This window comes from Pangasianodon hypophthalmus, chromosome 21 (assembly GCF_027358585.1).
Source record: "Pangasianodon hypophthalmus isolate fPanHyp1 chromosome 21, fPanHyp1.pri, whole genome shotgun sequence".
Lineage (NCBI taxonomy): Eukaryota > Metazoa > Chordata > Actinopteri > Siluriformes > Pangasiidae > Pangasianodon > Pangasianodon hypophthalmus.
Genome location: NC_069730.1, coordinates 3,004,237 through 3,029,209, shown reverse-complemented (window position 1 = coordinate 3,029,209; position 24,973 = coordinate 3,004,237). Strand labels below are relative to the sequence as shown.

At 38.9% G+C, this 24,973-nt stretch overlaps 2 protein-coding genes across 2 annotated transcripts; one reads left to right on the top strand and one right to left on the bottom strand.

The window, feature by feature from the left end:
- Positions 1-2,502: 2,502 nt before the first annotated feature.
- Positions 2,503-12,567, bottom strand: bmi1b (bmi1 polycomb ring finger oncogene 1b). Its single transcript, XM_026940823.3, has 10 exons — positions 12,111-12,567; positions 6,788-6,918; positions 6,605-6,701; positions 5,691-5,746; positions 5,225-5,275; positions 5,024-5,132; positions 4,785-4,827; positions 4,565-4,663; positions 4,292-4,372; positions 2,503-3,833 (listed from the first exon to the last, which is right to left on the bottom strand). The coding sequence occupies exons 2-10, from the start codon at positions 6,903-6,905 to the stop codon at positions 3,501-3,503; spliced, it is 987 nt and encodes a 328-aa protein (XP_026796624.1). The 5' UTR covers positions 6,906-6,918; positions 12,111-12,567; the 3' UTR covers positions 2,503-3,500.
- Positions 12,568-19,064: 6,497 nt separating this feature from the next.
- dnajc1 (DnaJ (Hsp40) homolog, subfamily C, member 1) lies at positions 19,065-24,941 on the top strand. The gene is made up of 12 exons (XM_026941439.3): positions 19,065-19,443; positions 20,836-20,937; positions 21,051-21,097; positions 21,461-21,626; positions 21,765-21,862; positions 22,034-22,124; positions 22,217-22,307; positions 22,446-22,606; positions 22,699-22,818; positions 22,910-22,958; positions 23,035-23,462; positions 24,104-24,941. The coding sequence occupies exons 1-12, from the start codon at positions 19,288-19,290 to the stop codon at positions 24,170-24,172; spliced, it is 1,578 nt and encodes a 525-aa protein (XP_026797240.3). The 5' UTR covers positions 19,065-19,287; the 3' UTR covers positions 24,173-24,941.
- Positions 24,942-24,973: the final 32 nt, after the last annotated feature.

Here is a 24,973-nt window from a genome sequence, read left to right as displayed (position 1 = left end):
AACTAACACTGGAGACTCCTTCCAAAAATGCTAAATAAAGACTTCACAGAAAACTTCACCACATGTGGAGCGTCCACCATACAGGTCACTGTGTAAGGTGAAATAAATTAAAAACTCAACATACAGACACAATACATGGAAATTAAAAAAAAAAAAATGCATAAAAGAACACGACACAATAAAAATCCACTGGGTTTAGATGGTGCAGTGTTGTGGATGACCAGCAGAGGGCGCAAGGAGAGAGGTGTGAGGCCTTAAGGGTCTTTTTCCACAGCGTTACTGCATAAAGGGCTATTTCTGTTTTAACTGTGCTAATTAATTCATTTAAATTCAGCAGATGAAGTAAATTAGGCTGTTAGAAAGTTGCTCTGTTTATGAATAACCTTTATGCATAAGCTCTTAAGATTTTAATTGTTATTGTTAATTAAAAAAATGAACATACATTATTTTCTATATCATATGATAGTTAAGCATTGATCTATAAATATGTGTTTCTATCGTGTGTTCATTGTCTAATCATTTTAATTTCCGGTTTGTAGAATTGAGCCACTGGCTTTAATGTAGAGTTTCAGCCTGGGGCTGCCGTCTGGCTGCAGATTTCTGGACTGTGGTGAGTTATTTGTGCTTTTGTGTTAACAGTAGCTGAATATGTGACCAGCTGGGATGGCAGATGACTCTGTACCACTTCTAGGCTTTTTGTTTGTTTGTTTGTTGTTGTTTTTGTTTGTTTTTTCAAGGACAGGACAAGTTAAGGCAAACTAATTGTCTTTTTTACGCATTTTTCTCTTTACATGCGTGTTCTGGCTTTCATTCATTATTTCGACAGAATTTTTAGAACAATAAATGATTTTGACTTTTAAAGACGCAGATAAAATCCTTCTGTAGAAACTCTGCAGTGTGAAGAGGTCAAGTCTTTCAGCTGTAAACCTTTCACTCCTGTCTGATGCCTGGAGAAAGAACAGGATTATTAAACGGTCTTTATCCATATTCACCACTTTCCTCCACTAATAAATATACACCTGCAACTATTTCCAATATTTCAGCTCATACTCAGGCGACTTAAAACTAGTTTTATAGTTAGATCACATGCAGGTGATCTCTTTAAACCTGTGAAGGCCTGTAAAAAAAAAAAAAAGAAAAGAAAAGAATAAATTAATAAATAAATAAAAAGTAGAATTTTTTATCCGACTATGTTTACGCCATTCTCTTAATTAACAATGATATATTTTCGACATTTATTATTATTATTATTATTATTATTATTGTTATTATTCCCCCAAAGCATTGTAGAGAGAGAGAGAGAGAGAGAGTGTTCAATGTGATGCTCTCTCTGTCTTTAAACAAGAATCATGAAGCTGCAATGCCTTTGGAAAATTTATCCCAGATCACATTGACACCAGAACACGATTTATTTATTTATTTATTTATTTATTTATTCGTCCATTCATTCATTCATTCGGCCTAATTACACAACGTCAAAAAATATAAATATAATCATAATTAAAATGCCTGCAAGGGACTTAATTATTCTCCAGAAATAATGTTACTTCATTGTCAAATCCAAAAACAATATATTTTGTTAAGTTTCATCCTGTCGCTAAACTAATTTTCAGAAGAAAAATAGTAAAATAACAGAAACTAGTGTGAGGAAAAAGAACTAACTCTAAACATAAACTAACTGTAGACATAAAGGGAAGTCCAGCACTACAGAGGGGAAAGGGGAAATTTTAAGAATATAGTACCAGGAATAAAATATATCTTGTCTTTTCTAGCTAACACGGTTAACGTAGTATAATTTATATTATTTAAAAGAAAAGAAAAGAAAAGAAATGTGGGCTTTTCTATAAGTGCTAGTCTATAAGTTGGTTTATATGCGCGCGTGCGCTTATGCGCTGATTCAGTGACACTTTATCTTCTGCTCGAGCCGTTAAACCGAAATTAAAAAAAAAAAAAAAAAAAAAAAACAGTTACAGGAGGTTAACTAAACGACTAATCGTCGTGGCTTTCAAACTTTCGTGAATTATTTGTTTTTTTGTTTTTTTTTCTGCGCAAATGAGACGCTGATTGTTTATCAAAATGTCGCCTCAGGATTTTTTTTTTCGCGGGTCGTTTCGGACGCAACCAAATTAATAAACAGGGGATGAAGTGGAAACTTCCAAAAAGTCTGAAAAGGGGGGCGTGCTGGTTTGCTACGGAAGCCTCGCTGCTGCTAAACCGACCGAAAGCACCGGCTAAACAGTAAATTTACCGCGGTATTCTTATAATAAAGTGGAAAAAAACGGGAAACTACGTGTTTATTCATGCTACAGACTTCCCGACGACATTTCCCCGAAAATTAGCTTTAATGCTAAGTCGTTTTTTTCCCCTCAAAAACAAGCTGTAAACTTTCCACCGTCAGTAATAAAAGCATGTAGCCTATCAGTAAACTCGCTAAGTCGACATCATTGTTGACTTTTTACTCACCAGGCAAGGAACTGATGAGGCTCAGATCAAAAGCCGACATTTGAGTAATAAAAACGTAAAATGTTTATTCAGATACAGGTTTTATATTGTACAACAGAAAACGATACACAGGCCTGAAAGTGTCGGCCAAAAATAATTGTCAAGAAAGTTAGACATTTCTGGAGCACAAAAGACATTAAGAGAAATGTCCTCTTAGACAAAAAATACACTGAAATATGCTAAGGCATGAGAAATAAATCTAATCTGGTCATTTCTAATGTCCACTGATGTGAGAATAAAGGAAGCGACTATTCACAGGTCGTACTTCATCATGATTCCTGAAAGATCTTCGAGTTTCTTTAGGTTTCCTCACCAGCAGAACCATCTGAAGATCTTTCAGAAGCATGAACAGCTCCTAAGGAACTCTAATTTCGATTCATTTCAGCAAGAACTTCCAAAAGTTGCTAGTTGATCCTTCATTTTTTTATGTTTCTTTTTGAAAAGTACAGAGCTTAACGCTTAACTAAAATATGAGGAGAACTTAAAAGCCCTTAATAGCTTTTCTAACAATCAATCATCTTTATGACCAACTGTGCATGTCTCATTTAAGGTTGCTTCCTGTTTAAAGAAAAAAAAATCAATTTCTACACACTGATGCCCTAACCTACGTGAATGATTTGGAGTTTATACAATAGAAGATTCCTGGCGTTCATCCTGGGTTCTTCATGCACAAAATATACTTCATGATCTTTATTCAACCAATGAAATCTTAGTAATTAACAGAAACATAAGAAGTCATACTTAACATACATACTTAAACATACATAATACAAAAGGAAAAGGTGGTTCGGTAGAGAAACTGCCTTTCGAAAACAGCTCCCGATTGCAAAAAGTCATAAAAAGTTGCATGTGCTAACTCATAAGGGACAGAGTTAGCAGTCGTAGCTTTTCTCCCGAAATCCAACAAGATCACTGTCCCTCACTAAAGTTCCTACAAACTTCGCATCCGAGTTTGCAGCTCTTCGTTTGATGGCTTTTCGTGTCCATTAGTCCTTTTGTCACCCCAGAGAGTTGGAGCCATTGACTGAGCCCTTGCTGGCTTTGTTGCTGAATGAGACTTGGCCATTGGGGCCGGCTTTGTTGGACACTCCGTTGACTGGTGAGAGATGAGAGAAGCTTGAGTGTGAGGATTTGACCGGAGCGCTCTGGCTAGGCAGAGAGGAGGATGTGGAAGGTGTAGGAGCATGAAGGACTGGGCTGCTGAGCTTTTCGCTTCCCGAGTCACTTTCCGTTTCAGGTTTTTGACCTGCTGTCTCACAGCTTGGTGCGCTGCTTAGCTTTAGCTTCTTACAGCCAGGACGAACCCTGTACTTCAGAGGCAGTGGACCATTCTGTTAAAACGACAAGCAGATTAGTCGGATTTTCAAAACTGTTTTTTTTTTTTTTTTTTTTTTTTTTTTAAGACTTCATAACTTTTGCTCATTTGAATTCCTACAAGGTCTGGGTGCTAAAATACTGGCCCAGATTCTTATCTTCTGTTAGCGATGACAGATTTACAGTATTAGCTTGAAGGGACATACATAAAGCATCAATTTGGACTAAAGTAAAACATGAACCAAAGTGATTTATGTGTAAGGCCAAATCTAATCCAAGCACAGATGACTGCTGAACACACAACCTTCTAGTCACTTGTACACAGAATTAAATACTGAAAACTTCCTCCATAGGAAACTACTCTGAAACTACTCTCATTTGGTGTTTAGGACTAGAAATAGACAGAGTACTACTAGAAAACTACTAAAAGTAAGTAGGACCAGAGCATAGCAAAGGAGTAAAGTATTTCTCTTACCCGCCTCCAGGTGTAGATATAGGCAATGTCCATTAATGTGTAATAATCCTTCAGAGGCTCGTCTTCATACATGACCTCAATCTGAAAGTGCAAAAAGTCCATCATGCTTAGATTCTGTTTTACTTAGTTTTTAATTCATCATATGTCATGTGTCATATGTTATACTGGGTCCAGTGTCATTATCAGTGTGTTAAAGCAAGACTTCAGGGATTCATTACAATTGCAAGTAGTCAGAACAATACAAAAATAACAGTTTGTTTATGGAGAACTCACCTGGAAGTTACATGGAATATCCATTTTACTTCGGAGAAATTTTCTGAGATGCATCACTGTCATAGCAGCCGGGCATTGCAAATATCGCTTTACATTCGACTGAGGAAATGAGATAATTATTAATTTAATCATTCATAGGACTTGAAGAATTTTATGGGTTGAATGTTTATATTGTTTAATTTTTTTTGTACATTGGAAAGAAAATTTGAGAACTAGTTACCTCTTTTGTGGGTTCTTTGTCTTCCCCATCACCACTTCCAAATCTGACAACAGTTAAGCAAATGATTCACTATATGTGAATTATATGTGAAAGATATATATTTTATCTTTTTTTTTTTTAAATACAGCATGATTAATACAAAACCTGACGTCCCAGAAACACTCTAAATATGAAACTGGTAGATCTGACACTGCTGATGATAATGAGAAGCCACAATGAGGTTGTTGAACTGGACCTACCTGTTCTGATCAAAAAACTCAATCGAGAGACTAATGATCTCATCATCAGCAATGATTCTCTTGTCCTCGTCAGCCACTTCTCCCCGATCCTCATTCGATCCTTTAGCGGCTGGGGGAAAACACAGTACACGTCTGATTCACTTTCCACTGACTCAAAAGGGGATTTTATTATTTTTTTAGATTTCTTTTAACTGCTTTTACCATCAACGGATGGATGTGCTGCATAAAAATCTCTTCTTCGTTTCATTTCATCTGAGGGACAAATGTTAGATCATCAGAATAACAACACAGAAGAAATACAAAACATAAATTGTTCCGTGGTGGAACAATTAAATATATGAAATAATTCTTCGAACTGGTGCCATTACTTAATGCACAGGTTCCCGAATGTGGTCCTGGAGAGCCCTATGTCCTGCTCTAACACACCCATTTGATCTCAGGAAGGGCTGATTAGTTGAATCAGGTGTGTAGAGCAGTGAAAACACAAAAATGTGCTGGACAGCTTGATCCCCAGAGCCAGAGTTGGGAACCTGTGGCTTAATGCATATAATAATACACATTGCTGAGAAAGCACATGCTAACTAGAATGTATGTGCTAGGCTATTACTCTTCCCCTTTAACATTGTTTTTTTATTTTACAAAATCTTTGCCAACATTAGACACTTACTTTTGAACAGACCAGGCACCAGCTTGTACACAATGTCCTGAAGGGTTTTATCCGACCTGGAATTCACAGGCAATGTAAATGATGTGTAAATGTTAGTTTATTTTAAATACTAAAATGTTCGTCTGAATAGTTATAACCACATACGGCAGATTCAGAGCTGGATTACCTCTACAATGTTAATTCAAGTTACAAACACCACAAAAGGGGATTTTGTGGTTCAGAATGAATAATTTCCAACTACTAGCTACGCTTTCAGAAATAAAAGTACCAAACTGTATCCTTGTTGCTGTGATGACACCATTAAAAGTACATCTTTTGTAGCTTATTTATTTATACCTTAAATAATTTAAGGTAGATAATTGGACAGTAAGGACTACTCATATACCTTTAAACCTTTACCTTTAAGCTGAACATACACCATGTGCGTTTTTCCAGATAAAATATACATACAAAAGGTACAAAACCTCCCCAACAGGGTTTTTAGCCTGATGCTACTCGCAGTCCCTGACTTAGTGAACTACCATGAAGAAGTGTTTTTGATAGAGACACCAGCACACTTCTGTAAGTCACTCTGGATAAGGCCATGTGCTGAATGCTGTAAAGAAGCTATAAATTTCCCATCCAAGTGCCAAGTCCAGTTAGTACCTTTATTTTTTAAAGTGTATGTATGAAGGAATGTTTCCAATCTAAGGCAAGAGAACATTTAAAATTCCCAAATAAAGAATTTTTTCCCCTCATATACAGTATGTAGGTCAAGGCAGCAGCATTTACTTGCAGTTGGCACACACCTCTGAGCATGCGCAATACACGCAATTATACAGCTGTAGCTTAATTACGTGGCTTAATAGGTATAAAGTCAAACATAAATAATATACAGAAAATGGTCTTTTTATTATAGAAATAAAAAGTTGTACCTGATATTGAGAAGTGGTTTGGTTTTGTGAACTTGTACGTCACATATGGGACAGTATTTACTGGTCTCTAAATACCGCACGATGCACATTTTACAGACTGTGAAGAAAAACAACCAGAAAAATCAGATCAGCACACACACACACACACACACACACACACGGTAACGTAGTTAATGTACTTACACGAATGAAGACACTCAACGATGGTAGTGGCGTCGATAAAGTAGCCGCCGCATAACACGCACATCAGATGCGGGTTCAGCTCCGTGATCTTTATCCGCGTGGTTCGGTGCATCGTCATGAGGCTCGCGCACCTGGCGGATAAACACACGAGACTCGTCAACCGAAGTGCTGTGTTCAGTTAATAGCTGTTCGATTGTTTCGAGTCTTGCAAGCTGTGTCTTTATTTCAAACCCAAAAGCGCACTTAATGACACGAGTGTCCTGACTTTTAAAGACTTCTCCATGCATCCTAACATTTTTATTAGTTTATTCACAGACATACTGCTAGGCTAATGCATATGCATGTCCTTAAACATTATTTTAAAACTCATAATCTACTCAAAAAGACTTTTTTATGACCTAGCCCGACAGGTTCACATCACACAGTCCACTCCAGAAAAGCTGTCCTGGACCCCGGACCCAGGCCTGGTGAGAGGCCTAGGAAGGTTAACTAAAGGTCCACTGACATGCAGAATAAAACCGTCTGAAATACAGCTATTTTACCAAACCATGAGGATCAAAATGTGGGTCTATGCAACTCATCAGACAAGATTATATTTTCTCTCTTTTGTAAAAATGGTTTAGTCTGCTGCGTTTTTGCGGCATAAGAGCTTCCACACTCACTGACATGTCTGTAACTCTGTGGCTAATTACAGACATTTTCTCATATGCACAGGGTGTCTAAGCTATTAGATAACTTTCATTTATGCACGTTTGCTAAGATTGTGCATGACTCAAGAGAAAAAAAAAATAAACAAAGAAAGAAAAGATAAAGTGAAGGAGGACTGAGCAATTTGCACATCATGCCTGGGACATACTAAGCATTTTACCGAATCCAAATTTATTTCCTGTCTTCCAAAAATGCGTGAATTGAATTTGAAAAATACACATCGATCTAGTGTGCATGCAGGTAAGCCCATGGGAACTGGCATTTACATTATTTTGTGGACAAACTCTTGCACTTTTTCACAGTTGTATAACTGAAACTGCAGTAATCAGTCCTCAGTCATCTGTCCACAGATATATAGTTTATTGTCAGTTCAGTTCAGCAGCTTATCAATGAGCCGAAAAAAGGAAAAGATACTATAAAGTTTTGCGCATTTTTCTTTTTTTAAATTAAAAATGAACATCTTGCCCAGAGGTTCTGCTAATTAAGATGCCGTAGAAGCAGTTTTATACAGCCTGTTTATGGACGTGGTTTCTCTTTGTAGGCCTCCTTTTGTGATCTGGAACTAATAAGCCGGTTAATTTGGAATAATTGTGTTTATATAAGACGTTTTGTGGTTGAACTGGTAGAAGCCATGAGGCCACATGACGAGACACAAACAGGTTTGCTCCTGAGGTTTCAGAGTGCACAGCATATGAATTTATTGCCCAATGTAAATTTAAAAACTGTAAATGTAAATGTGATTTTAAAAATGCACGTTGTAATGACCATGAATGACAGATTACAGACTAACAGGCCATGGTGTGAAGCTGTGATCTGATTTCATTAACGCGCTGAGTCAGCAGTATGCTGCTGTAATTATCGCACGTCGCCTATAAATAACCTTAATGATGAGCTTTAAATTACTGGGAATACGTTCTAACGTCATAAGTACAGTGTGTGTGATGTGCACATTTCTGCCAAACAAAGTAGGTCAAGAATGAACCTGAGAAGTTGAAAGAAACGACAGCTTACAGCTATCCTCTTACAATTTCTGCTTCTTTTCTAAAAGAGATGAAGAATCATGATAATGGTTTCATGCTAGACCTGTCTCCTGTCTCCTCAGGATTGCACATCACTTCCTGGATCTTCACAGGTCAGACGTTTATGGAGGTAAATTTCACTTTATCCACTTTTCTATTTCTCCAATTTTTTTTTTGCACACCCTGGACATAATAGTTTCATATACTGTGTGCTTATATTTGCTATTTTAACTTACTGATATTGCAGCAAGAATAAATCTGTGAATCTGTGAGCATCTGAACTCTGTTAAAAGTGCCATACAGTTCCAATATTTAGTTGATTAATTACAGTGTTATAAAAACTTGTAGGAGGCTAATAATGCTCGATTCTGATTGGTCAGAAGGAGCTGATTAATGTTCTCTAACAGAAGCTGGGACAGTAGTGCCGGCTGCAAATCACAGCTTTCTATAATGCGCATTTGGACCTAATAATATACTTGGAAAAAAAAAAAAAAAAAACAAGAAGTGCTGTTATTTAAGGAAGAAAAGGAATAATTGTTTATACAGTGAATCTTTTGTAAGGAGATGTTTATTTAACATTATTTACAAGTCTTCAGGACAGAAGAGGTTATGCTTGTAGGAGGAGGTTTATGGACATCATGACAAGATGTGTTTTATTTTTGTCTTATTAATTTCATGAGAGACAAAAAAGATAAAAAGACAAGCTAGTGAGGGAACTACTGTTTATAGCTGCTGTAATGCTGTAAAGCGAAAACAAGAACTAATTTGCCTCATGGAATATTAAATGTAACTATAAATGGATAAAACGCACGTCGTGTTATTTGAATAAATAAAAATTGTAATGGTTGGTAAATGAATGTGGCATGCTCTAGAGGGAATGAACCACTTCACACACTTCACGTCTGTCCACACCACACCACCCTGCTGTTGATTGTTTTCCTGTAACAGCATGACCCGTCGTGTTTTATTTATTCCGTGTATATTCTAGACATTTTTATTCGTAGATAAGCAGTGTTTGCTTGTAAGCGCTGGGACTGTCATGAAGGACAACTCGAGCTGTACTGAGGTGCAAAGACAAGTCGGTTTGGGGGATCAGTCATATGTGTCACTAGGCTGACTAATCACGCGTGACTTGCGGTGTTGTGCGGGAAGAGCAATGAAATTTGCGTACATCTGGCGGCTTGCACGAGACATCGGCTTGGGGCTGCGTCACCCAAACACAAATCCACGACATATAATATGGTCACACGTCAAGACCAGCTAAAGACTATGGGTCAGGGGAGAGAGAGAGAGAGAGAGAGGGAGAGGGAGCACCGTGATGAGGAAGACTACGGGTTACCGAGACCCGCTGTTGCCATGGCGACCGCTTAGCCTATAGTTGGCACCTTGCCAGTCGGTGCAGAGCCGTGCGGATTCACCGGTCCATCAGTTTATGACACATGAGCATTAATAAGGCGCAGTGAACTACACCATGCTTCACTACTCCCCTCTGATGCAGCATATGTTTCAGACTGAAAGGCGCTACCACGGCTGCCATTTTGCCACACGGTCTCGGCACGAGCGCCATTGTTTAGCTCCTATATTTCGATATAAACGCGTGTCGGTCTTTTTTCGGGTCTTCGTCTGCGTCTCTGCTGACATCTGAGCCCCGCTAGGATAGTTGTAGAAAGGGTTTAAAAAGGTAGCGCGCGTAAATAAGCACCCCGCCTTCCTTGTCGTTTCCTCCGAGTCGGAAGGAGGAAGCCCGGGAGCTCGCACCGCGCGAGCACGCCGTCTTTTACACAGACACACCGGGGTGTGCACGCGCCAGAAATAATACCACATCCTGGATCTGCACGCTGTTCATCAGCTCTTATTTAAAAAAAATAATAAATACATAAATAATAGCTAATAGATGACATGCCGTTAATTTAGGCTGAACCTCGAGTCCTGTTAGATTCTTCAGCAAGAAAGACAAAGCCGAAAAGGCTGTAAAGAAAAATATTCATACACTGCTGAATATTCATACACTGCAATAATAATGAGAACATTCCAGAGCCGCATCCTTTTTTAAAACACTATTTTATTTTAACACCACTGTCTTGCGTTGTCTTTATTAAGAAAAAATCATCAATGTCCTAACATCAGATCTTATTCTTCATCCTCAGAATGTCAAATTTTCTTGTAGCCACTTTACAGCCTGACTGCTCTTAGCCTAAATCACAGACTTAACGCCATCTATAGCCGAAAAACTTTCTCTGACCTCATGGCCTTATTATGCTCATCATCTCATCTGATGCTAATTGCTTGTCATTCATTCCCTTTATAATCTAGAATGTATAATCTGACCTGAAATGAGAAGCTCCAGCCTGTTAGAAGGAAGAAAGATTGTGCAGAATTGAGGTTACATGTCAGGAATCAGTCAGATGTCACATTAAAGTTAGGGATGAGGATTCTGACAGATTACAGATTACATGTTACAGATTACAGATACATCTCCATGCTTGTCATACACATCTTTTCTAAGGGAGGTGGAGGATGAAGAAGGTGTTCTTTGATGAGACATGAGAATAGATTGGTGGACCTGCTTAATAATCTGGCAATGAGTTGTCAGTTATGTATTATGCATCCTATACAGATCCAATAATTAATAACCTGGCAATCCAGTGTATCTGCTTTTAAACTTATTAGATGACTTCACTTCACCTGACAAGTCCCAGGTTATGGAAGATTGTACAACTCTTAGACTCTGAGAGGAGTGTCATTTTTTATTTCACCCGCCGTTTTATTTCTAGACTGAAACTTCTTCATGAAAAATTATTTTTGCATCCAGTGTGTGTTGAATAACTTGTTACAGACAAGCACTTGCTTGCTTCTGTGCCATTTTACTGATTTGAACTTGTGAGAATCTGAACACTGTTTATCTCAGTTTGCTGTTCAAGGCAAATCCAGGCGCATAACTTTAATTTGCTACAAACATCTGAGTCATTACAGTGTTATTAAAACCGCCAGAGAGGCAAATGCGACAATAATTCTGTATGTCAACTATAATAAGTCGCAGGCCGCACAGTTCATCATAAGACCACTGAGAAGAAGAAGAAGAAGGAGAAGAAGAAGCAGAAGAAGCAGAAGAAGCAGGGACCACCGTGTGAAGTTAAGTTAATAAAATCGGATTGCGACAGCAGAACATGGTTATGTCGATTTTCTGGAAATCTGCACCTTCTAGACAACACGGCTGTATAATCTGAAACAAGACTTGTCTAATATTTTGCCAAGAACAAATGAGAGAAAGTGGTGCGGGTGCGTGACTCATGGCGTTTGCGGTTTTTTTTTTCTGCGCGATCCGACTTACAAAGTCGATGCAACACGCACAAAGCGCGTGAACGACAAACAGCTTTACAACAACTCTGAGTGAATCACGCACATTTTATAATAACACACACGTGCGTTTCAAGCAAACAATCATCTGTGACGGATAGAAATGCTTTTTTTTTCGTGCATGCTCTGAGATCTACAAACAGGACGCAACATTGTGACGGTGTGCAACAGAAGGCATAGACAGCTTATAACGCGGAGTAAAGTCCGTATTCACGCACAATCAACCGCACAGAACGTACCTGCTCTGCTTCGCGAGAGTCGCTCACCAGTCCTTTTTTTTTTTTTTTTTTTTTTTTTTTTAAAGCACACGACGAAACTTGAGAGTGGATCAGCAAAAAGCCAGCGTTAAGCACCAAGCGGCCATCTTGGAGTGAAGTGCACACTGCCTGTCAGTTGCAGCGGTTCTAACGTAGCAAAGCCGCCGCGCTCATCGCAGCCTCGGCGAGAGAACGCCTTTTCACACGCAGACACAAAACATTACACCGCAAAAGCCCCGCACACCGATCCGATCCGATCCGATCCACAAGCTGGGAGGAATCCTCAGATCTCAAACAACAACAACAACAAAAAGGTGGATGGTAAAATCCCGGTACAGATCGCTATTCTGTTCCCGTTCAGCGCTGGTTAAGGAAGGTGCTGCTTCAGAAACTGACACCACCGTCCCCAAAATGGCTTTAGTTCGACCGCCCCGCACGCGGTCACGTGGTCTCCAGCCTCACTGGCGGTCTGGGAATTAGAAAGGGGTGGGGGGTATTATCAATAGAAGACCCCCACTTATCCACCCAGCGGTACACACTCTTTGTGTGAGACTGCCGTCTATATAATACATTTAATATATGAGCCGCGTGCAGAAACGCTGTAAGACACAGCGGGTTTATGTTTTTACAAAAAAAAAAAAAAAAAAAAAATACAACATTTTCGATAACAGGATACTGAAGCGACATGCACTCAGAAAAAAAAGGGCACTAACCTGCACCTTTCCTTGTCACTGGGGTGGTACCATGCATCAAGCATGCATCTTTAGTACCTTTACTGTGGATCTGTTTACCTGCTAATGTGAATGCAGTGTGGCTCTAAAATGATTTAAAGAAACCGACAGAACTGGACCTTCAGGAGCACTTTTATACCTTTAATTAGCCTTTAGATTAGGCTAATACTTATAAAATACACTTCATGCACATTTCCAGGTAAAAGATAAACACCAAAATGTGTACCCTTAATAGTACCAGTTCAGGGCCAAGTAAAGGTACGATTTAGTACCTTTTTTCTGAGTGGTGTGATGTGATGTGATGTGATGTGGTGAGGTGAGGTGAGGTGTAGTGTGGTATCCTCAAGAGTACATCTTTGGTACTTGTATCTTTAACCTAAGGTGCATGTGTACCTTTAATGCTTTACTGTAAAAACTATATGTAGCCTACTTTTAATCATTTTTAAATGTACCTACACTATATCCAAGTTTAGAGATGAAAAGTACAAAAGATGTAGCCTTAACGACCAGAAAGACACAGTTTAATACTTTTTTTCTGAGAGTGAAGGAAAACTGGCGCTATGCTCTTAAAAATGTAAAGCTTTCTATAACGGCTTCATACTCAAGGGCTATGGATGCTGTATTATCTACTGCTATATCTAGCAATATGGATGCTATGTGTGTGTCTTTGCAAGTGTGCATGAAGAGCTACAGATACATTGTAAAAAAAAAAAAAAAAAAAAAAAAAAACCCAACAAAACAAAAACAAAAAAAAACCCAAGACTGCTGGAAGGTTTTTTTCAGAGCCCTTATATGCTCTTCTTAGAGGTTTTTGGTACCTACAAGAACCTTAGTTTTAATGAAAACCTCTAAAATGTCCTAAAGGATCCATCATTTTTGAGTGCTGAAGTCACAGCTGATGAACAACGTGTTCTTAAATAAACTGTAGGTTATATATAGGCACCAATCTAATAGAATTAACAAAAAAAAGGAACTTTTAAAGTCTTCTGTGGCCTTTTTCTGAACATTTTCTAGTTTTTTGTGGGTTATTAGCATAAACTCACACGCAGACTCCAGCTTCAGAAACTTGCTTTGCATTTTTTTGCGTATAAGTTTCAGGAACACAGCAGAACTCTTGGCTGTTTTTTTCCTGAAAATTACACGTACTAAGACAAGAACTTGTTAAGAGTTAGACTACTTAATGTCTTATTTTGACCCCACAGATATTATTTACAGTGCTGAGTGCCTGTCTCGGTGGATGTTAACGTTCCCCGACAGGGAGGGCTGCTTTAAGAAGGTGTGCACTTACCTCACAGGAGTGTTGGGGAAATTCATCTCTTTCTAAGAAACCTGGAAGGAAACGGATTTTTGGGGGAAATCTGTAAGGATCGAAATGTCCTCCCCCACAGCATGTGTCACTCGGCTTCGTCCTCAATCGCACAGAAAGTGTGTGAGAATAGTGCACTAGTGCAAAATGTCCTCATGAGTGTCTGCGCAAATGGAAGTGAAAGTCGGAAGAGGCGGAGAGACTCGGGCGCTGGGGTTTTGGATGAAGCTGCAGTCCGACATGGCGTTCACAGAAAATAATTAATAAATAAATAAACTATTATTAATAAAGAAATCAAATTATAATACTGAAAGACCCCCTTTGTAGCATGCACGAGCTTTATAACACCAGAGCTGCACAGACAGAGTTCAGCTGAAAGCCAGTTAATTGCACAGAATAAAGCTAAAAGGTAACTTGGTCTTTAATCACAAACGTCATATTACGTTGTTTGTATCAACGTCTCTGTTTGCAGAATTATGACCATGCATTTAAAGATGCATTAAAAATAATATTACAGCCCAGTACAGCCTCTGTGTATAGCATTTAATTCCACTACTCACTTGTTCGCTTGGGAAAAAGCAGGATCTCTCTTTCACACACACACACACACACACACATACACACACACACACACATTTTATTTTTAAATATAGAGCATATGATGACCGTGCGCATGATCACCTGTGCAACGCAACATCTGATATAGAATGAACCATTTTTGCAGAGAGAGAGAGAGAGAGAGAGAGAGAGAGATGTTATCTGTTGTAAGCGTGACTTTGGAGAGAGAGATAGCGAGAGAAAGAGAGAGAAATGCTGCACGCTTAAGTTCAAATGAGTGAGAGAGAGAGAGAGAGAGGTTATACGCGTAAATTCTACAGAGAGATAAATGGTTGGAGAGAGAGAAATATAAGCGTAAATTCTATAGATAGATAGATAGATAGATAGATAGATAGATAGATAGATAGAAAATGTTATATGCGTAAATGAGATAGATAGATAGATAGATAGATAGAGAGGGGGGATATACGCGTAAATTCTACAGAGAGATAAATGGATGGAGAGAGAGAAATATTATATGCGTAAATTCTATAGATAGATAGATAGATAGATAGATAGATAGATAGATAGATAGATAGATAGAAAAATGTTATATGCGTAAATGAGAGGTGGATAGAGAGAGAGAGAGAGACAGAGAGAGACAGAGAGAGAGAGGTTATACCTGTAAATTCTACAGAGAGATAAATGGATGGAGAGAGAGAAATATTATAAGCGTAAATTCTATAGATAGATAGATAGATAGATAGATAGATAGAAAAATGTTAGATGCGTAAATGAGAGGTGGATAGAGAGAGAGAGAGAGAGAGAGAGAGAGAGAGATTACAGCTGATAATTAGGACTGAAAGTCGTTCAGCAAAATATTTCTGTTATTTTATTTTATGAAAATTTCTTTATGAATCTTTGGGAAACTTTTTTTTTTTCCTGCAGAAAGTCTCTGGTATTCAGGTAACTTTCAGTGTTTGAGAAGTTTGACCAGGAGAAACTGATGCTCCACTGAACACCTGTGAGCTGCAGACTTCATGTATTTACAAATGAACCGCACAGATTTGCGGGGCTTTTTGTCCTCCTCTCACACGCAGATGAGACAAACCGCAGGCTTATTCATTCCGCAGTAATGAGCTGGAGCGTGTGTGATCTCCCTGTCGCAGTGCAGGTTGTGCTTTCTGTAGAGCAGAGATGTGCTCAGGACAGCGCGACTCGGGACAGCGCGACTCAGGACAGCGCGACTCGGGACAGCGCGACTCGGGACAGCGCGACTCGGGCTCTGGCTCCTGCGACGGGACACCGACTGCAGCGGGGACACGGCAGGAGCTCGCGAGCCCCGGTGACGTCACACGTGTTGCCAGATTTCCCGACTTGGTTTGATTGGCTCGTGACTGCTGTTGAAATAAATAAGTAAATAAATAATAGTGTAATAAAATATAGCAATCCGAAATTAAATTGTTTATTCACGTGGTTAACATTGTCTACTCTTCAGATTGCATTAATTAGCCTAAGTAATAATAATAATAATATTAATTTTTAATTATAATTTATTCTTATTGATTTTTAATCATGTAATTTTTCCTCACTTACTCAGTTGCCGCTAAATTAAATAAATATTTTTGGAGTGTTTTTTTTTTTTTTTTTTTTTTTTTTTTTTTTAATGAGTGTGGGCAAATAGCTAAGTGTTGAAATGTAGGATATTAAACCAATCTGGCAACACCGGACCTTAAGCGCAAGAACAAAGAAAGAAGGCGCACTTGCGGAAATTCTTGAACGACGTCGTTGTTGATTTTTCATTATTTTTATTTATATTTTAATTTTTTTAAATTTTGGACAACAACACTGAAAAGATCGACTTGGGTCGGAATTTACCTAAACTTGGGCTGTTGTGACGTTGTAAATAATCTAACGAGTGCGGGGATTTCCTTTTACATGCAGCCTTGTGCGTTTCATTTCTCAGTTTTCTGACATCATCATCATCATCATCATCATCCAACGACAGAAACCCGGAGACTTTCCCTACATTCAGACTCACAGATGCAGCTCACTGATCTAGTATTCAGATTACATTATAATGCTGTGTTTGTTCATGTATCCAGTGTGGACAAACCCTCTGCATTTGTGCCTGCGTTATACTCCATAGGCGCCTAAATTAAATACACAGCCTTCTCTGTTAAAAATCCAGCTGATGTAAAAGCTTCTGTTGTCGCTTTGATGAGGTCGGAATTACTTGGGCCAAAATAATTATCTTCATTTGAGCGTCTAAATATCATCCAAATTCACACAAGAAAAAAAGCCTGATTTCCAGGTTGCAACTTTCTGTAAAGTTTCCAACGATAATATCGCGATAATGACTGACGAGCGATATATTCTGCAGCGATACAATCGAGAAATATAGTGGAAATAACACACTAACAATCTAACCGAGTCTAGTTCAAGTCTAAATGAGAACTGCACATTTTTACCCCATTAGTTTGGTACCTGTGTGTCTTTTAGGCTCTGTGTTTCTCTCTACCCAACGATTTTACAGATCTATTGATTGATTGATTGATTGATTGATTGATTGATTGATTTGTGCCTGAAGTGATAGATGGAGGTCTCGGGTGCTGCAGCTGAGTTTGCAGATCTCAGAGCCGCAGATGGCCATCACTCACATTCCTGAGACAACACCAACACCATCAACACATTTATGGGCATGTGTCGGTTATTCATTCATTCATTCATTCATTCATTCATTCATTCATTCATTCATTCCACCAGGGGTTGTAAATCTACTAATATCCCTGTTGTTACTGCGTCCCAGGACATCACTCTTAGGACATCACCTCACCCTTAAACAGTGACATTTAACAGGGCATCAGGGTAATATTCTTCTCTTAAATGAAAATAAATAAATAAAAAAATAATAATAAAAAAGTGGAGTTTAGTATCCGTCACTGTCGCTTCAGAATTTGTAATGAACGTGCTGCATTAATGCAAATGTATATTTTTAATGTCTTATATTAGACTATTTTAATTTTTTTTATACACAGCAATTATTTAATTACATTTTTTCCTTGCTGTTTCAACATTTGTATGTTTTTAATAAATAAACAAATAAGTTAAATAAGTTAAATAATAATAATAATAATAATAATAATAATAATAATTATTATTATTATTATTATTATTATTATTATTATTATTATACAAAATATGTTGCGCTCGTTTTCATTATATTATACATTCATTTCTAAAGTTTCTCCCTCGTGATGAAGAGTCTCATAACTAATCTATAAAGATGATATGACTAGGTGTTCATGTCGATACATGTCGTTTTTATCTCAAATCTAAAATTTCTTTCACGAATTAATTCCAATACGGTTGATATTCATTCATGAGTTATTATCGATGAGTTATTTCTGTAAGATCCAGTTATGATTGCAGGGAATAAAACAAGAGAATGACGGCACTTTGGAAAAGCAAGACTCTGAAGAAGGAATAAAAGCATAAGTTTAATGTGCTTTAGGATACTGATGCTTTAGCTCATCTGCTGTAATATAAAGGGTTCATGATGAATATAATGTATTCAGTGTATGCTTAGATGGGAAAACTGATTGGCGTAAATCACCAGTTTCTATGACAACAGTGTCGTTTCAAAAGCTTATTTTTTAATTTTCACAAGATAAAATTACTAAGTGTCTCATAAATCTCATAGCTGTTTTGTAAAGGCTACTGTACAGAATTGGTTTCTAGCCTACTGTCAAATGAAATGAATAAAGGACATGGCCATGTTCACATTTATTCTGCAGCTTGAATCATGAGAAATGTCCAAATGTCCCAGCTTTAAGATCCGACTTAATGACATTTACTTTCTGTTATCAGTATAATGAAAGCATCAGTGCTTTTCTGTGAAAGGATCTTCTAGGGTTAGAAGAGTTCTGCTCGGAAATCAGTGCAATGCTTCCTACAGGCTGCATTTAAAAAGAGCTGGTGATTTATACAAAGATTTATGTTCAGCTGGAGAGGAGTTTTGGCTCAGTATGTTAAATACTGAGTGCTCAATGTCTAAATACACTCAAACAAACACAAATGAATGAATGAATGAATGAATGAATGGACCACCACTGTGGGTCCTTTTTTCTTTCTTAAGAAAGAAATCCTTCAGGTCCCAAGGGATCCCTCCTGTGAATGGCTATCAGCTTTGGGGAAACATCCATGCAATTCTTGGGCTGAATCTCAAATCACTCCCTGCTGGATCAACAGTCAAGTCAATTGTGTATATTATTTCACTTCAGATGTAGGCCACGTATATAGGGAGAAGACAGATATTTAGGATGCGGCCTTTTTTTTCCTTCCCACAAAGGGATCCTTTTGAATGTTCTCCGTCCACAGCGACGTGTCTGAGCAGCTCAGCCCTGATTGGTCGCTCCTGTGGCGGCTGCGTGTGAAACTTGCTGCCGCGGAGCTTTTCCACGTAGCTGAAGTGGCCACGTTTGATTCGGCTACAGGGGGAGCCATGCCAAGCTGTGTATAGACACCGACTTTCAGGCATGGCTCACTGAAATTAACGTTAACACACGGTTTTAGAGCGTTTACAATGACTTCTGCAGGGGTCCTGAGCTGTGTGCTGTTGGTCGCCGGCCTTGTCTTCATCCAGCCCGGGCCGAGTGCAGCGTGGGACGCGGATTTAGAGCTGTTCGACCTGGTTGAGGAAATCCCACAAACATTTTACGAATTCCTGTCAGTTAACCAGGTAAAGCGTCGTGTATTACTGAATCCTTCCCCTTTAATTTCCTTCTTTCTTTCTTTCTTTTCTCATGTATCTCATCTTGGTGTTTGATTGTAGCTTGTCTGCACTTAGTAGCGGTCGGTTCGCTTCTGTGTTTACTCTTGCACTTTATTTCACTTGAGGAAATAACATGTAAATTTAAATCCTTTCATTTAAATCTGGTCAACCTGAATATATATGCAAATATATTTACCTAAAATTAAAATGACAGATACTTTACTTAAGCCTCATGTTTGTGTTTAGGTTGTTTGCTTGTTTGTTTTGATTTGTTCTTGAGGATAACGGGTCAGCGGAAGTATTTTAGGTTCTCACCCCGATACAGCGCCTGAGTAGCGGTAGCACTCTGCAAGAAACGCCGAGGCTTTAGGCCTAGCAGCATCGGCACTTTGGCTCAACCGAAAGCAAACATCTAAAGCATTTCACTTGCTATAATGTTTTTTTTAAAGCTTCCACTGGCGCGTATAAACACAGCATTAGATCTCGGCTGTATTAAATCTAAATTTTAATATTTGTCTAAAGTGGATGAGTGATGCAAACACTGAAACCTAATAGTCTATTCATTTTTAATTTCCCAAAGCACCAAGGCAGACTCATTGATTATGTTAAAGCCCATGTGTTGTGTTTTGCGTTTGCTATGTTTTATCTGATCACATCTTCTGATCATATCTGTTAAAGGTTTATGGATTGTATACTAGTCTTATCTAGTCACTATCTGGTACATGATCATTTCAGTCTGTTTAGATCTGTAATGACAGCTGTCAAAAAGCAGTTACACAGAAATCTGCACATTAAGTTCAAGTTGTATTGTTATGAATATACAGAATATTGTGACAAATCAAATAGACCTACACTAATGACATTCATATGCTACATCAGCTAATTCCTACAAACAGTATGAAGTGAATGCAACATGTACATACAGTATATAATATCCGACTCAAAATGCAATCCTAAGAGACATATTTCAAGCAGAAGAGTGTTCATATGATTCACAAAATAATGAGTGACAAATAATTAAGGTAGTGTATACATGGGAAGAATAAAGTGGTCATGGTATAACATGCGACTACAAATCAGTGTTGCAGTGTGATGTGTTTAGTAAAGTAAAAAGATTATTAAAAAAACAGTGTGTTATGTAGCAAGTACCAGCAGACACAAGAGACAGAACTGGGACATTTCGCTCAGATTATAGTGTGAGTACAAGAGAGACTTAGTTCAAACAGTGTCAAGATACCAAGGATTGGTGTTTGAAGAGTTAAAAATAAAACTACTGCTGCAATTTTTTTAATTTCTCCTACATTTCTCCTACAACCTGTGTATTTGTTCTTAATTTAGTAAATCCATGTCCTTCCACAGGATGCCCCGTCCTCTGAGATCAGAAAGGCATACAGGAGGCTTTCCCTCATCCTTCATCCTGATAAAAACAAAGATGAGAACGCTGAAACCCAGTTCCGCCAGGTAAAACAAGCTCACACAGAAAGCACTGTGCTATCTCTCGGTAATGTGTTATAGCTATGGCATGTAAAATAAACCTAAATTGTCTGTGAATATGTTTTTCCTTTCAATTCCAGCTCGTTGCCATCTATGAAGTTCTTAAAGATGAGGAAAGGAGAAAAAGGTAGGAGGATTTTTTATTTATTTATTTTTTAAATAAATGCTTTCCCACATTTCTACTCATACATCCCTGAAGGCATGTGATGTTTATGAAGAGCAGTGGTTACAAGTCTGATCCTAATCTTATCGACATGGTTTCATGGCATGAGCCAGCAGTTATGGTTAGGATATGGGATGAGGTTAGCAGCCAGGGCTTGCTTCTATCTATCTATCTATCTATCTATCTATCTATCTATCTATCTATCTACTTACTTACTTACTTACTTACTTATTTATTTATAGAATTGTACCGAATCATACGTGTTGCTTGTTTGCAGTCTAGTTAACCCTTTCACAGTGGATGTTTCTAATGTCTTCTCTCATCCAGGTATGATGACATCCTGGTTAATGGGCTTCCTGACTGGAGACAGCCCGTGTTCTACTACCGCCGTGTCAGGAAGATGAGCAATGGAGAGCTGGGCTTCCTCCTCTTCCTCATCCTCACCGTGGGCCACTATGCCGTGATCTGGTCCATTTATTTGGAGAAGCAGTTGGTGAATATTGCATTATGTCTATGAGTGGCATCATTTGCAACTTGAGATAAGTGTAACATCAGGAAGATCGATGTATAGTGTGAAAATGGACTAATTACTGATCATGAGTCTGGTATGACATGGCTCTGTTTTTCTCAGGATGATCTCCTTAGCAAGAAGAAGAGAGAGAAGAAGAAGAAGCAAAGCAGCAAGTTAGCCGAAGAGCCGAAGACCACGGGGCAAGAGAAAAATGAGAAGTGAGCCACTTATTGGTGCATCAAAGGAAATGTCCTCATACATCAGCAGTCGTTATTTGAGAAGTTTAACCCTTGTACAGTGTCCCCAGGGCTGGTAGTTAAAAAGCAGTTCATAGTAGTGGTGTCACTCCTTCTTTCTCTTGTCTGTTAACAATTTTATTTCGTCATTAGATCAGATAAACCTCACTGGCATGATATTCTACCGCTCAAGCTGAGCATCTGGCTTTACTACTCTCTGAAGTCTCTACCTCATGCCATCCAGGTACGTGCATACCACCACACGGGTGCCATTACTTATTAATAGTGTGTGCCGTGGTCCACTTTTGCCTATTTTGCGATGTTTTTTGGTCTCAGGATGTGAAGCAGTACTACAAAGACTACAAAGAAATGAAACTGAAAGAAAAAGAGCAAGCAGAAGCACAAGCAGAGCAAGAAACGCAGCAAAGTAAGGCCCTTACGGAGCAATTTATATAATTATAAAGGTGTATTTATCCTAAAATGCTGATTGTGGATAACCGTAAAGAAAGGGTGCTGAATTATTCTATATTGTAAAGAAAATAAAATCACTTGTGCGGATCTGCAGGAGAGAAACGGCCAAAGGTGAAGAAACCCAAAGTGGAGTTTCCGGTTTATGAGCCCAGTGAGGCGGCGTACGTACCTGTGTACGACCAGGGAGCGTCCATCGAGGACATTGAGGATCAAATGGACGACTGGCTGGAAGATCGGAAAACACAAAAAAAGAAAGTTAGTCCGTCGTCAGATTTTAATAGAACTTTAGATGGTCATGATCAAAGCTTGAGTTTTTACATTAAGTAACATTTCACGGATGATTTCAGACTCCAGAGTGGACAGACGAGGACTTCAGTCTGCTGACTCGCTGCATGGTGAAGTTTCCTGGAGGAACACCGGGGCGGTGGGAGAAGATCGCTCATGAGCTGGGCAGATCCGTCACTGATGTGGGTGTTGGACCACTGCATGGCTTTATTATAATGTAATATATGTTTTTGCACTTTTTAAAAAAAATATATTATTTTTGATTTGTTGTAGGTTACAACAAAAGTAAAACAGGTCAAAGACAGTGTCTCCAACACATCAGGTCAGTATTATTTAAAGCATTTTGCTCTTGCATTACTACTGAGAGGACCTCACAAAAATCTCTCCCCCCCCCCCAGGGTTGGTGAAGCTCTCAGAGCTGAAGAGTAATGCGTTGGTAGGAAAGAGTGCGGTCCCAGATAGCCTCATGACCCAGCGAGAGGAGCTCGGGCTTCCCGAAGAGCCTCCGGAGCCCGACGCACCCGAGGAAACGGAGAGCAAAACCGTGAGGAGACGAGGCAAAAAATCCACAGCAGGGGCTCCTGGGACAGGAAGCGGGGAGGAGAAGGAAAAAATGAAAGGGCGCAGACAGAGAGACTTTGACCCCACAGCCGTGGACGAGGACAGCGAAGAGGAGAAAAAGCAGCCGAAGGAAAAGCCGAGCACTGCTGATGACGTCTGGACCCAAAACCAGCAGAGACTGTTGGAGCTGGCGCTGCAGCAGTACCCACGAGGCACTGCGGAGCGCTGGGACAGGATCGCCAAAGTGGTGCCTGGGAAAAGCAAGGTGAGCGTTACACTGGACTGTAACTGCTGAGGTGTCATAAAGTTCCGGATATAAACTTAGGTTATGTGAGGTTCTGCTAAACGATTTGTTTTTATTTCTTTTTGACATGTTTATACCACAACACTGTTGAATGCTTGTTTCTGATTGGTCAGAAGGTGTTGATTAATTTTCTATAACAGCAGCACTCATTTATACGGTACCGTTTCTATAGTAACTTACACAGGAACTTATATGGCAGAAAGGATCATAATCTGGGTGTGTCATTGTTAATATAGTGAAGTATTTTTGTATGAGGCGATTTATTTTATTTTTTTTTCTCGGAAGGAGTCTCCAGTGCAATTACTTTGAAACGGGAACTAACTTGTTTCAGGGACATTCCATATTGTTAACTATAAACGGATAAAAATTATGACGTCCTTTAGTTAATAAAAATGTAACTTGACAAATTGTTGTGGTTTAAGATGAATAAAACACTTCAATGCTTTTAATGGGAAATAATCAACTATGGGGTGGTAAAAGTAACTCCACTTCACATTCAATATTTTTCTATAACAGCACTCCATAAAGTGTGTGTGTGTGTGTGTGTGTGTGTGTGTGTGTGTGTGTGATGACACTAATTGCAATCTCTCTCTGGTCTGCAGGAGGAGTGTATGATCCGGTACAAGCTGCTTGCTGAGCTGGTGCAGAAAAAGAAACAGGCGAAGAGCTGACGAAACGATCCTCTTCTCCTCTGCCTGTTCCTTCATCTCTCTCCCTGTCATGTGCCTTAGCTTTGCCAAGATCATGCTGTATATCAGCTGGGTCGCTTCTCCAGCTGTCTGGTTTAGGGCTGGTTTATACTTCTGTGCTGACAGTGTGGTGCACTGACTGAGGTGCAGCTCTCTAAAACAGCTTATTATACTGTATATTCAACATTTTCACACTCGTTCCAAACTGTTCCAAAAGTCCCAAACTGTTCCATATCTGATCGATTTTGACCTAATAGCATGGTGTCTGTGGTTTAGAACCCGTAGAAAGTGGTGATCCTCAGTGTTCTCTCATCTACAACTTTGCTGCTCCTCTATGCATTCTGTAGTTTTTCATTTTTCTTGTAATGGACATGTTCACGTCCGTGTTCACGTTATGTGCAGGTGTTTACACGTGTTCACAAATACGCAGATGCAGAAGTATAAACCAGTCCTCCTGCTGAAATCAGCAGGCTTCAGTATTGGACAAACCCATTGGACAAACCCATCTATGATTTGTATTATACAAAGCTGCAAATGTGCATAAATCAGTTTAATTATTTATTTTATCTTTCTTTGCTGATGTGGCCTTCGTTCCTCTGTGTAATTTAATGCGCGAGGAACAGAACAGCTAAGCTTCTTATGATGTTCGTTGACTTTTTCTGAACATTTTGTGCCCACCTCTGTTTTCAGAGACCCAATGTGGCTTTGTTTTTATCTGTTAATGAAACATAAATCATTTACGTACAACTGATTTACTCTGGCTTGTGGTGTCTTTGTGGAACT